The 12,723-nt window shown below is 36.4% G+C and overlaps 1 protein-coding gene across 1 annotated transcript; it reads left to right on the top strand.

Moving 5' to 3' along the window:
- The first annotated feature begins 2,284 nt into the window (after positions 1-2,284).
- LOC104522226 (mutS protein homolog 4) lies at positions 2,285-12,407 on the top strand. The gene is made up of 9 exons (XM_010164458.1): positions 2,285-2,419; positions 2,827-2,930; positions 3,760-3,884; positions 5,596-5,796; positions 7,022-7,140; positions 7,699-7,827; positions 9,349-9,523; positions 11,791-11,879; positions 12,222-12,407. Exons 1-9 carry the CDS (start codon positions 2,285-2,287, stop codon positions 12,405-12,407), a joined length of 1,263 nt encoding a protein of 420 aa, XP_010162760.1.
- The last annotated feature ends 316 nt before the right edge of the window (positions 12,408-12,723 follow it).

The following is a 12,723-nucleotide window of genomic DNA, read 5'->3' as shown; positions in this document are numbered from 1 at the left end:
GAGATCAAGATAGACCACATCCACTGCTTTAAGTCTAAACAGAAGAAAAGCAATTATCTTCTGGAATGGATCTCCTTTTTTTAGTATAAAATATTGATTTCTAGCTAAAGGAACATCTTCTTAGTTTACTATATACTTGGAAACATAGAAGAGCATCAGAAACTTTAGCATCTGTTGTATCTTGTGAGCTTCCTGTTTCCTTCTAGTCTCACATTCTACATAGTAAGTACACAGTGAAAGGTACAGACACTATTGTTTTTTATTTCTTAAACCTGCCAAAATTTGGTAGCTGCTAAGATTTCAGAATGTATTTCAGGTGTGTTCCCTTTGCTCATTTTGACTGTAGCCCACGTGCTTGCAGAAGGGCTTCTTCACTCTTTTCCTCTTCACTGGATTAAACTTTAAGTGACTCCAAGACTGAAATACTGATGTTGTCTACCTGACTTCTGTAAGGCCTTTGATATGGTCCTCCACAACATCCTTGGTGATAAATTGGAGAGAGATAGGTTTGACGGATTGACAAAGGACTGAGAGATGGATATGAGATAGATAAGGAATTGGCTGGATGGCCACATCTGAAGAGTTACAGTCAATGGCTCAATGTCCAAGTGGAAACCAGTAACAAGTGGTGTCCCTCAAGGATCCATACTAGGACCGGTACTATTTAATATCTTCATCAATGATGTAGACAGTGGGATTGAGTGCACCCTCAGCAATTTGGCAGACAACACCAAGCTGAGTGGCGCAGTTGATTTGCTAGAGGGAAAGGATGCCATCTAGAGACTGTGACAGGGTTGAGGAGAGGGCCTGTGCAAACTTCTTGAAGTCCAACAAGGGCAAGGCCCTGCACCTGGGGTATCAATACAGTATTAATACAGGCTGGGGGATGAATGGATTGAAGAGAAGGTCTTGAGGATACTGGTGGACAGAAAATTGGACATGAGCCAGCAGTGTGCATTCACAGCCCAGAAACCAAATCATATCCTGGCCTAAATAAAAAGAAGCATGGCCAGCAGGTTGAGGGAAGCGGTTCTCCCTGTCTACTCTGCTCTGGTGAGAGCCCACCTGGAGTACTGCATCCAGCCCTGGGGACCCCAGCACAAGACAGACATGGATCTGTCAGAGCAGCTCCAGAGGAGAGCTGCAAAATGGGTCCAGAGTAGGGCCGCAAAACTGGTAAAAGGGCTGGAACACCTCTCCTGTGAAGAAAGGCTGAGAGAGTTGGGGCTGTTGAGCCTGGAGAAGAGAAGGCTCCGGAAAGCCTTTTGATATGTAAAGGGAGTTCATAAGAAGGAGGGAAAAAGACTTTTTTTTTTTTTTTTTACCAGGGACTGTATTGACAGGACAAGAGGCAATGGTTTTAAAGTGAGAGAGGGTAGATTTAAATTGGACATAAGCAAGGAACTTTTTACAATGAGAGTGATGAGATGCTGGAAGGTGTTTCCCAGAGGAGTTGTGGATGCCCCATCATTGGTCAGGTTGGATGTCATTTAGAGCAGCCTGATCTAGTAAAAGATGTCCCTGCCTGTGGCCTGGTGGGGTTGAACTAGGTGGTCTCTAGAGTTCCCTTCCAACCCAAATCGTTCTATGATTCTATATCCAGAATGTCCTAAGTTGCTAGTCTATGTTGTGAATGGTTGGAATGTGAGAGTGGGCAAGCTTAGAGCAATGAGTAGCAGGGGAACACCACTAAGTAAATCTATCCTTTCTTCTCACAGGAGAACCACACTGTTAACTTCTTTGCAGTATTCAGAATTCCCATGATTTAACAGTACATATTCTTCTATCATCTAACAGTGTCCCACATACGATATCTTCTCAGCTAGGAACAAGATGGATTTAAGACGGGGATTACAAATGTAAAGCATACCCTTAGTCTGGGGAAAGAAGATTGCTTAGAATCATGAACTATTTAAAAACTGGTTAAAATACTCTCTACTGATTAGACACTGATGCTTGAGCAAACTTTCCTTTCCATGGTTAGGCCCACCTGGGAGTTGGTCAAATGCATGAACTGTCTTTGAAGAACAAAGAACATCTGATTCTCCACTGGAATTTTTTCTCAGTAGCTTTATGCAGCCAGCTTTGTTACATTCATACGTTACTTAAATAGCTCCCTGGAGACCCACTTCTAAGACCATTTGTCATGTTAGTTACCTGACACATTCAGCACATAGAGATCACATTACCAGGATGCATCTTTGTACCAACACAAACATGTATGTCTGTGTATGCACATGAATGTATGTATTTTGGGTCAAATCTTTATTTGTGGTGTGTAGGTATGATAACACAACTTGCAGAAAAGTACAACCTACCAATGAAAACAAGTTTCAGCTCTGCTCGTGGATTTTTTATCCAGATGAATGTTGATTGTTCAACATTACCCAGTGGCCAACTTCCTTCAGAATTTACAAAGGTATCTGTACTAGATATGTTATTTCATAATATCTTTGTGTACTTAATATATTTAAAATGTAGAATACATTAATAAAGTACATATTATGCAGTAATTTCAGCAACAATTAAAATAATTTCAGTGAAGATAACGAAGGTATAATTGGTATGTTTTTGTAACTGCCCTATTTCTAGTTTTACTTAATATAGTCAGAAATGTGCAATTACATGCACATTATGTTGTGTGTAAATATAAAGTTGTATATCTTGCTGATAACTGCATTGTCTTATATGGATTTTTTATTAGAATTTATATGGGAAAAATGAAACCTGGCATTGTTTTTGTCCCCCTGTATTATTCCCAGTTTGCTTTTTAGAAACTGTCTGATAATAGGGCAAGTTCTTACTGTTGGTTTGAATTTCCTGTAGGTGACTAAAATTAAAAACACATATAGCTTCACTTCAGCAGATTTAATAAAAATGAATGAAAGATGTCAGGAGTCCCTGAGAGAAATATATCACATGACCTACTTGTAAGACCATTTTAAATTATTTAATTTTTGCTAACTACATTTACTGTGTCCAATTAACAGCTCTTTGCACGTTTTCTTAAAGCTATCTTTCTTTTAAGTTATGGATACCTACAGAAATAATCCAAAGTGACACTGATCAAATGCAATTCCTGAGCCAAAAATCCCCCACAAAGTGTATATTGTATTAAACACGATTACAAATATATAGGCATTTATTAATAAGGGTGGCCGTTATATTTACTAAGTTGTTACGGGTGAATTATCTACACAAAATGACACAATGAATGCATTAGTTTTGTAATGCCCAGTCATTACTTTTAATCAGTTCCTTGCATTTACATTAGAACTGTCTATTTCTGTATTTTGTCCTTGCTGGATGTCATGTTGCTCTGCTGTCTATTTCAGAAGACTTACTAAGTCTAATGTTGCATGTCAACTTTATGGGAATTCTTTCTAGAAACCATGTGGGATTTTTATTGACATGAAGGCCTAAGGGATTATAGTTGCATTTGACATGTTAATAAACCATATTTGATTCCATAGCTATATTTTTAGTTCATTCTCTTTATGAATCTTTTATATGAGCTGTTGGTATTTGATCTCAGTGTCTTGTGTCTGATAGAATAATTTGATCTGAGGTGATGGTATAATGTCTTAATTTGCTTCAAAGAAATGTATACATTTGCTTGCATCTGGCAGAGATTATTGCATTTTATGAATAACCTCCTGTCCTAAAGATGCAGTATAAACATTAACTTGCTTTGTTTCTATAAGTTGTATAAAGTGACAGTATGTACTGTGCAACAACTAAATTTGTGTCTTATTGCAGAATAGTGTGTAAACTACTGAACGAGATCTATGAACACATTCATTGCCTATACAAGCTGTCTGACATTGTGTCAATGCTGGATATGCTGCTTTCATTTGCCCATGCCTGCACTCTTTCTGATTATGGTAAGTTTCTTTGATTCTGTCATGGGCCAGATAAAGACCCTCCTGTTGGAGAATATCCAGGCTGTTTTGTCTGGTTCGCCAGTTGCTAAGCCCACATCATTTATTTTTCTGAACCTCAGTAAGCTTTAGGTGAGTGTCTCTGGTCTGTCCTTGCCATTTTGGTGCTGATGTTTTTTCTATTCATTGAAATTAAATTCTGCCATTTAGCTGCTGTAAGCCTTCACAGCCAGTCTTTTCAAAATAGCCAGTTTAAGCATATTCTGTTCAAAAGCATGAAGTGTGTGAGCATTCTGAGTTTACACCTCTGTTCTGAAAGGGCATTAAAGATATACTGTAAAACAAACTATGTGGCTACCTTTGTTTATCTGCTTCAATTTCTGTAGCACTTTTAGACATTTTTGGAAGTAGAATCCAGGATCACATGCTTACCTGCATATTGTTCATCCTGCTTCCCCAGCCCAGTTCTGCAATGTATAAATGAGTACATTTTCTTAAATTAATGCTGACCTGAGACACTTTTCTACAGTACAATACACTGTAGATACTAGGTCTGGAAGCCATCTCAGGAGATGTATTAGCTCATAATTACTGATGCTGCTATGTAATTTCCAGTTCATGAGCAGGATCAATTTATTTTGCAATATGGACTGTGAATCTTCATGTGCTGATGATTCCAGTCATAGCACATGAATTGATATGTAACTGAACAGTAACTGATATGCTTGAGGCATCACAACCTTTTCCCACCAAATGAATCGGAGCACAAGTTTTCTTCAGCAGTAATAAGACCAAAGCCACTTAGTTTCTCCCATAAATCTACACCTGCAGTCTACACAGCCAGGCATGAATGTCTATCCACCAAAAGAAATTGACTGTCATTGGTAGCTTTTAGCCTCCTTTGCCACTTGACTCTCTCATCTAAATTGTTAAATGACTAAAACCTATACCAGGTAGATAGAGTTTCCCAATGTTTAAACCTGTAAAACTGTTTTAGCACTTCTTTCTTGAAGGCTGTTCCATTTAAACAGACCCTAAATGTAACAACACTTCTTTGTTAACCTGGGGTACTGCCATTGAGGTAGACAAAGAGGAGGCATACAGAATAGGTTCAGAAAAGAACTGTATTCTGACAGAAATGCATATAGATAGTCCCGGTATCAAAAGGAGAAAATATGATAAAGTGATAAAATATGATAAAATATAACAAAAGTAGGAAGAATGCTACTTTTTTGTTTCCCAGGCTTATGTAATAAGGTACATACAGAGTTTGTACCTCTTTACTTTATATGCTCATAGCAGTATAAAAATAAATTATTAAAAATTATTATTAAAAATATTAGCTTTGAAACTGGCTTTCAGGTTTTCTGTTTTAATTATTTTTCAAATTTTGCTCTTTGTATTTTTCTTTATTACTGGAATCCAACCCTACTTACTACAGAACACAAAACCAGAATGTTAATTTAGAAATTAAGTGTTAGTTATGGGATTCTTTTTGTAGCAATAAATCTTGAAGTCTTGCATGACAACCAGAATCTATACGACAAAGTGGTATGGAAAGTGACAACTACAGGAGAGTAAAAATCGGGGAATCAGGACCAGAGAGTTTGGCTTCATCTCTGCAAGAGTTGCTTTATTTCAAAATGCACTAGTTTAATAATGTAAAGGTTTCCATACTAACACTGCAATGTTTTCTATCCTTTTTCTCATTTAGTTCGTCCAGAATTTACAGATACTTTAGCAATCAAGCAAGGATGGCATCCCATTCTTGAAAAGATAGCTATGGAGAAACCTGTGTCTAACAACACATATCTGACAGAGGGTAACAATTTTGTCATTATTACAGGACCGAATATGAGTGGAAAATCAACGTACCTAAAACAGATTGCTCTCTGTCAAATTATGGCACAGATTGGTGAGTAAGAGTGTACCGTATTAGTAATCTTGCGCAGCCCATCTGTTGTTTTCTATGTTAAAAATATTTATGAAGTTGAATGATTCGGTTTCTAGAGTAAGATTCTATCTAAATAGTAACATATGATTTTTAGTCAGTTTACACATACCAGCTCTTGTGTTGCTGACAGAGGCTACTGCAAGGTTTTGGGTCTGCTGTTGGAAACTTATGGGGCCCGGTCTGTGCATTTGGAAGCCTCCCCAGTCTGTCTTTAGGAGAAGCACAGTTGTATGCTTTAATTCTTTGGAGCACCTTAACCCAGACTAGTACCATATGCTAGATTGATAGTGAGTGTTCTTGAAATACGCCCGTCGGGCTACGTATGTGTTAGTCATCCAAAAAGAAGAGATGAACTTGAGCATACCTCCGTTATGTAGAGAAACATGCTTGCAGACAAGTAGAATTAATAGATAAATAATCAACTACTTCATGTAAAAGTAGTAATAAATACTGCAAGGTTATATCACTAAAATAATGAAAGAAAAACAAATATTCGTAAAGTCTAACTGAGACTCATCCCTATACTCAGGAAGTCTTCATGATTTTTACCTTAGAGATAAAGGTAAGGTTAATAGCACAGGAGAAAGACCTTAATAGGCAGACCCTAACTCTACTAGAGTGAAACTACTTAACAGTGGAGAATAAAATTAGTCCACCATGTGTGTGTGGGTTTAATCCCCAACAACCTCAAGTTCTTTGGGAATTGTTCTCAAAAACATGAGTTTAATATGAATAAAGGAGACTGTAAAGTCTTTTGTCAGGTTTCCTGTTCTTTTCTATTCGATAAAACTAATAAGCCTCAAAGTCTGATAAAGGCAATATATTGTTGTTTTAGGGAAACTAAGATTTCTTCAGATTAGTAAATCGATGACTACAGAAATGTAAATTAATCCTAGTGTTTATACTCACTTTTGCATGCCTTTAGACTGACACACAGCTTCAGGCATATGATTTCTTAAGGTTTTAATGATGAGCTTTTTTAATTATGGTACCTATATAATAATAATGATGTTTTCTTATAAAGTAATGGTAGAACATATGAAACTTTGTAGAACGAGATCCATTCTCTACAGTGCATAAAGACCAAGTGTAAAACTGGTAATTTTTTTCCCCCCACTGTCTTATTCAGACAAATTGGCATTTGTCACACTGGTACGAGAAAACTCATATTTTACTTGTTTTGTAGGTTCTTATGTCCCAGCAGAGTATTGCTCTTTTCGAATCGCAGAGCAAATTTTTACCAGAATAGGTATGGATGATGATATAGAAACAAATGCATCAACATTCATGAAGGAAATGAAAGAGGTATTAAGCATAGCTAATTGAGGGTCCAAGGCCCATTGTTACTGTTAAGCTAATAGAAATTGTACTGGTATATTTCCACTGAAAGTGTACTTTGAAAACTAGTAAAAAAAAAATCAACTTTCATCTCTTACCTTGATGATAAACCACAGAAAACCAGGCATATCTTAAATAAAAAGATATCTGAGTAATGGGTAAAAAAATCAGTGCTCTGTTGGGACAGTAGTTTCAATGTTTTGTTATTTCTTAGATCTTAAACGATTATTTGTAGGAGCCTAAGCCCTCTCACTTCCCTCTCCCAAACTGAGGTGATTTTGAGGGAAAATGATATGTTCAATGGAAGAGAGAGAGTGCTGTATTATGAATCTTTGCTTGATTAGAATTGACAGCTATTTGAAAGCTGCGAAAAAGTAAAATTTGTGGGTCTGACAAATTTTTTTTAAATTTCTGCATTAAGTTTCATCTGAATAACACAAAGTATTCCTATTAGCAGCAGTATTCCTACTACAGTTTTTTAAAAATGCATTTATAGGACTGATAACACATTAAATATTTTCCTAGATAACATACATCATACAAAATGCTAATGACAAATCACTCATCATAATTGATGAACTTGGCAGAGGTACCAGTGCTGAAGAAGGTATTGGCATTTGTTATGCTGCCTGTGAATATCTGCTGAATTTAAAGGTAATTCTGTTTTGAAAAAAATTTAAACCTTGTAATAGTTTTGTCATGCTGAAAGTAAATATACTATTTTCTCATAGCTTAACTTTACTTTTGTAGAGATTTCTTGCCTAATATGGTAATTTTCATAACCAGACAATAGTAAGAATTATGTTGATAGAGAAAAAAGCTGACATAAACTGCTCTCTGTTCACTGGTTGTTGTGACTTAACCCCAGCAGGTAGCTAAACCCCCCCTAGCCACTTTCTCACTCCCCCACAGTGAGATGGGGGGGAGAATTGGAAGGGTAAAAGTGCAAAAACCTGTGGGCTGAGATAAAGGCAGTTTAATAGGTAAAGCAAAGCTGCACATCCAAGCAAAGCAAAATAAGGAATCAGTACTTCCCATTGTCAGGCAGATGTTTAGCCATGTCCATGAAAGCAGAGCTTCATGACATGTGGTGGTCACTTGGGAAGGCAGACACCGTAAGTCTGTACACCCCTTCTTTCTCCTTCTTCTTCGCAGCTTCTATTGCTGTGTCAAATATCCCTTTGGCCAGTTGGGGTCAGCTGTCTGGCTGTGTCCCCACCCAACTTCTTGTGCACCTCCAGCTTGCTCAGTGGCAGAACAGTGTGAGAAGCAGAAAAGACCTTGACGCTGTACAAGCACTGCTCAGCAATACCTAAAACATCGGTGTGTTATCAACACTGTTTTGGCCACAGATCCAAAACAGAGCACCAGATAAGCTGCTATGAAGGAAATGAACTTTATCACAGCCAAAACCAGTGCACTGGTCAGCATCCCTTTCCAACTTGCTTGCAAGCTTGCATTTCTATCAGGATATATATATAACCTAGTCTCTTTAGTCTTGCTTAGTACAGCTTTGTGCGCTTGGATGTTAAAGGTGAATCTCTTTACCTGGCTGTTATCTTTCCTAAGTACAGTGGTAGTTCCGCACAACTTACAAATTGGTCATAGAGGTTAGAGGCTTGCTTAAAAAAGTGAGAGATAGTTTTAGATTGATTGAAAGTTTCACCTCTCTAGTTATGTGATCAACCTGAGGTTGTTGTCAGCTTTTTGAAATAAGTATGTAGGTTTTGAGTACTTTTGTGGTTTGGTTTGAGAAGCTCAGATATTTTCTGTAGCTTGCACTTTTGGTAAAACATTCCTTGAGAGTATTAATGCAACCTAATTAATGCAACCTAATGTATTAATGCAACCTAATTAATTTGCCATTAATGCCAAGTGGCAGTCATTCACATTGACCCTTGTCAAATTTTGTATGCATCATGGATTTCCTGTTACTTTTTATATTATTTTCCTTCTATTGAGAAAGGAGTGGGAGAATCTACAGTTGGAAAATATATCCTTGCCAATGGTAAAACTTAGTGTTTAAATATTTTAATTTGCTTTAGTAATTTAAAGACACCTTTTCAATGTTTTGGAGGAAAACCTGGGTATCTGTGAGATCATTTACTTTTTCTTACTTATTGTAATTTATTCTAGGATCATTTCCAAAATTTTTTTTCTTGTTTCCTTATTTAGGCATTTACATTCTTTGCTACACATTTCCTGGAACTGTGTCATATAGATGCTTTATATCCCAATGTGGAAAATTACCATTTTGAAGTGCAACATGTGAGAAGCAGTGCTGGAAATAGGGAGAAAATTACTTACACTTACACACTCTCTAAAGGATATTCAGAGGAAAAGAACTACGGTAATGGATTCCACTATGACTTAGTAAAGATTATGTAAGATACTATTTCAGTTATTAGGCATCTAATGATATTTTTCTGCAGACAGATTTCTGCTGAGTTTGTATCTTTCTCATAGTGTAACAACTGCAGATCTGTATTAGGTTCAGAATACTTGTGTGTTTTAAGTAACCATGTAGTGAGATAGTAGTATGAAGTACTTAAATGAAATTTCATAGTGAAAAAAAAACCCAAAACATTTTAGTAACGTCAGTAGCTACTTGATTCACTACTTGTTTGAATGAGGTGAGCCATTCTGAGCACACAGTATTTGAGTTCATTTAATCTCTGATTATGAAAGCAAGTGAAATTTCTGGAGAGACTTAAAGCTGTGAATGCTGAGGTTTGTGTTATGTAAAACTCTCTTATGTGTCTGCCATAAGTAATGATGTATCAGTTGAATAGCAGCTTGGCCCTTTTTGATTAGTGAAAAAGAATCAAGTTTCTTTTAAAAAGGCCAAGGTTTTTACTGTGTATCAGCCTAAGACTATTTTGCGAGGTTCCACTAAAGCAGTGCTCTCAGGAAAGTGGGATATCCTGGTTTTGCTGGGATAGAATCATAGAATTAATTCTCTGTCAGAAAAACTGCATTTTTAAGAAGACTGCAGCACCTGAAAGTTGGTAAGACACTTCGTTTTAATTTGTAGCCAACCATGGTATGCGGTTTTCCACAGTGATCAAGGTCTTTAGCACTTTAGAGTTAGCCAGGTGCTAAGACTAGAAGGTTCAAAAGCCAGGGCAGCTGACCCAAGCTGGCCAACTGCAGTATTCTATACTGTAAATGTCATGGTTTCTATAAATCTGAAAGTTTGCTAGGGACGTCTCTCTTTGTCAATTTTTGCCATTCCTGGAGAGTCTTGCCTGTCATTCTGCTTCCTGTACTCCCACTTGTTGCAACTGTCACTCTTTCGTTTGCGGAGTATAACTTTGTGTATTTTAAATTAGTATTAATATTAGCTTTTATTTTTATTTCATTAAATCTGTTTTCACTTCAACCCATGGGTCTCCTTTCCTTTTCCTAGTTCCCCTTCCCAGGTGGGGAAAGGTCACTGGGTGATAGAACAGCTGACTAAATAAAGACAATGGGTTTACTTATAACTTTAGAATAAATCATACTGAAGACTACATCTTGATGGATTATGGGTCGATAAAGAAAGGAGTGAGTGACAATAAAGCATAACTGCATGTTTTGAAGAGTTACAGAAATCCGTATGTTTCCAAATACTTTTTTTTAATCTGAACTTCATTTACAAAAAGCTCCTGGTACTTTTCCCAGTGTTTCCACACCTCCATCCTCTGAAGTTGGATCCTTGATTTAGGTGACATTTAATCAATAGGAAATTACCTACACATTACTTTTGCAAGCTAGTGGTTACTGAGGACTACAAATTATTCCAGTCAAGCTTCAATTAACTGGACTTAAATTTCTTTATCAGAATTTCAGAATAAGTTTCTTTACAGATGCTACAACTCCACTAACTCAGAGCACTCATATGTTTAAAGTGTGTTCTCAGAGAACTTTAGTAACTCAGTGTTGATGTCTTGGCTTTACCTTCCTTGAGTAAAGTTATGTTCTAAGAAAGAGTGCAAGGGCTCTTCTTGACACTTTTTCATTTTTAACCCTACAGTATTAAAGCACCTGATGAACCACAGAATTTCCTCAGAACACCCAGGGCCACAGGCAAAGGAAAAAGTAAAAAACATCCTGCTCAGTCAGGAAAAAAAAAAATAAAAAAAAAATTGCATCTCTTTCTTACCCTGAGTAACTGGCAGTTTGGCTGCTGGCAACAGAGTAGAAGTTGGAACATGATATCCATATCTACTGGATGTCTGTATTTAATGGAGAGCACATTAGGGCAGCCTCAGTAATTTTTGGCCTGCCAAATTAAAAAAATAAGGAGAAAGCTGTTAACACTATGGTGCCATTTTTTCCTTTAACCTCTAATGTGTCTCATCCTGTCCAGTATTACCAGCAGTAACTTCATATGGAAGTGTATCTTACAGGTAGTGTTACAACAAAGTAGACATTTTATTTTGTAACTCTGAAAACCATATTTTTTATTAAAAAAATTTAAAAAGACACAAAGAGAAACTGTATATCAAAATTATTTTAATAAAAATGAAAACTTCATCCTTTAAAGAATAGGCTAAGTTAATTCTGGCAGACATAGTGTGGAAGGTAGGGGAAAAAAATAAATTAAAAATCCTGATTTGTGTTTTATATGTTTAGGATTAAAAGCTGCAGAAGTTTCCTCCCTACCATCATCCATAATCTTGGATGCAAAGGAAATCACAAATCATATTGCAAAACAAATTTTGGTATGTAGTAGAAAATTATAATACTGTAATTCACAGTTTTAATATAACTCATACATCTTCAGTTTCTGAAAGGGTATACAGTAAGCACTACCTATGATTTAATGAAAATAAAATAACTAAATTTGTATTTCTTAAAGCAGTTATAAAAGATTATACGTTAGGTCACTGTTAGGTGACAACACAAAGCAGTCCTTCAGGTTAAGGAGTATTGGATGTAATGTTGATGTACAAACCAAGAATCAGGAGATCAGAAATAGGCTGGAAAATAGCTAATATTAGTATTTTAATAAAAGAACATAATTGATTTCATATTTTAATGCATGAGTGTTTCTTTAATAACAGCACAGGCAGAAGAGCACTCCTGACATGATGAAACAGAGAGCTGTGTACCACTTAGCAATGAGATTGGTTCAGACTGCCAGAAATTCTCGATTGGATCCAGACAGTTTGCGTATATATTTGAAAGGCTTGAAGAAAAAGTATGAAGCCAGTTGTCCTGCACCTGGACAAAATGATGAGCAACAATAATGTGTAACATCGGCTGTCGCTCTAATTTTATGACTGTAAGATGGTTCTAATTTTTTCCGTGGTATTAGAAAACACTGCTTTTCACTTGTGTTTGCATTCTTAATTATTAATCTAAATTACACTCACTACTGGAAGACCATATCCTTCATGGTTTTTCCCCCAAAACATACCTGAAAAAAAAGTGTTTACTTTCTGTGAGGAACACAATTCTTTTTGAAAATGAACTATATCCCTTTCATTATTTTAGAGACAAAAAAGTTGTATAATATTTAGTATTTTCTGCATGATACATCTGGTGTCATAGCTCCTACATCTG

Source organism: Antrostomus carolinensis, unplaced genomic scaffold (genome assembly GCF_000700745.2).
Source record: "Antrostomus carolinensis isolate BGI_N321 unplaced genomic scaffold, ASM70074v2 scaffold10743, whole genome shotgun sequence".
NCBI classification, from domain to species: Eukaryota; Metazoa; Chordata; class Aves; order Caprimulgiformes; family Caprimulgidae; genus Antrostomus; species Antrostomus carolinensis.
The sequence above is the reverse complement of the archived record's forward strand: the minus strand, read 5'-3'. Positions and strand labels throughout refer to the sequence as shown.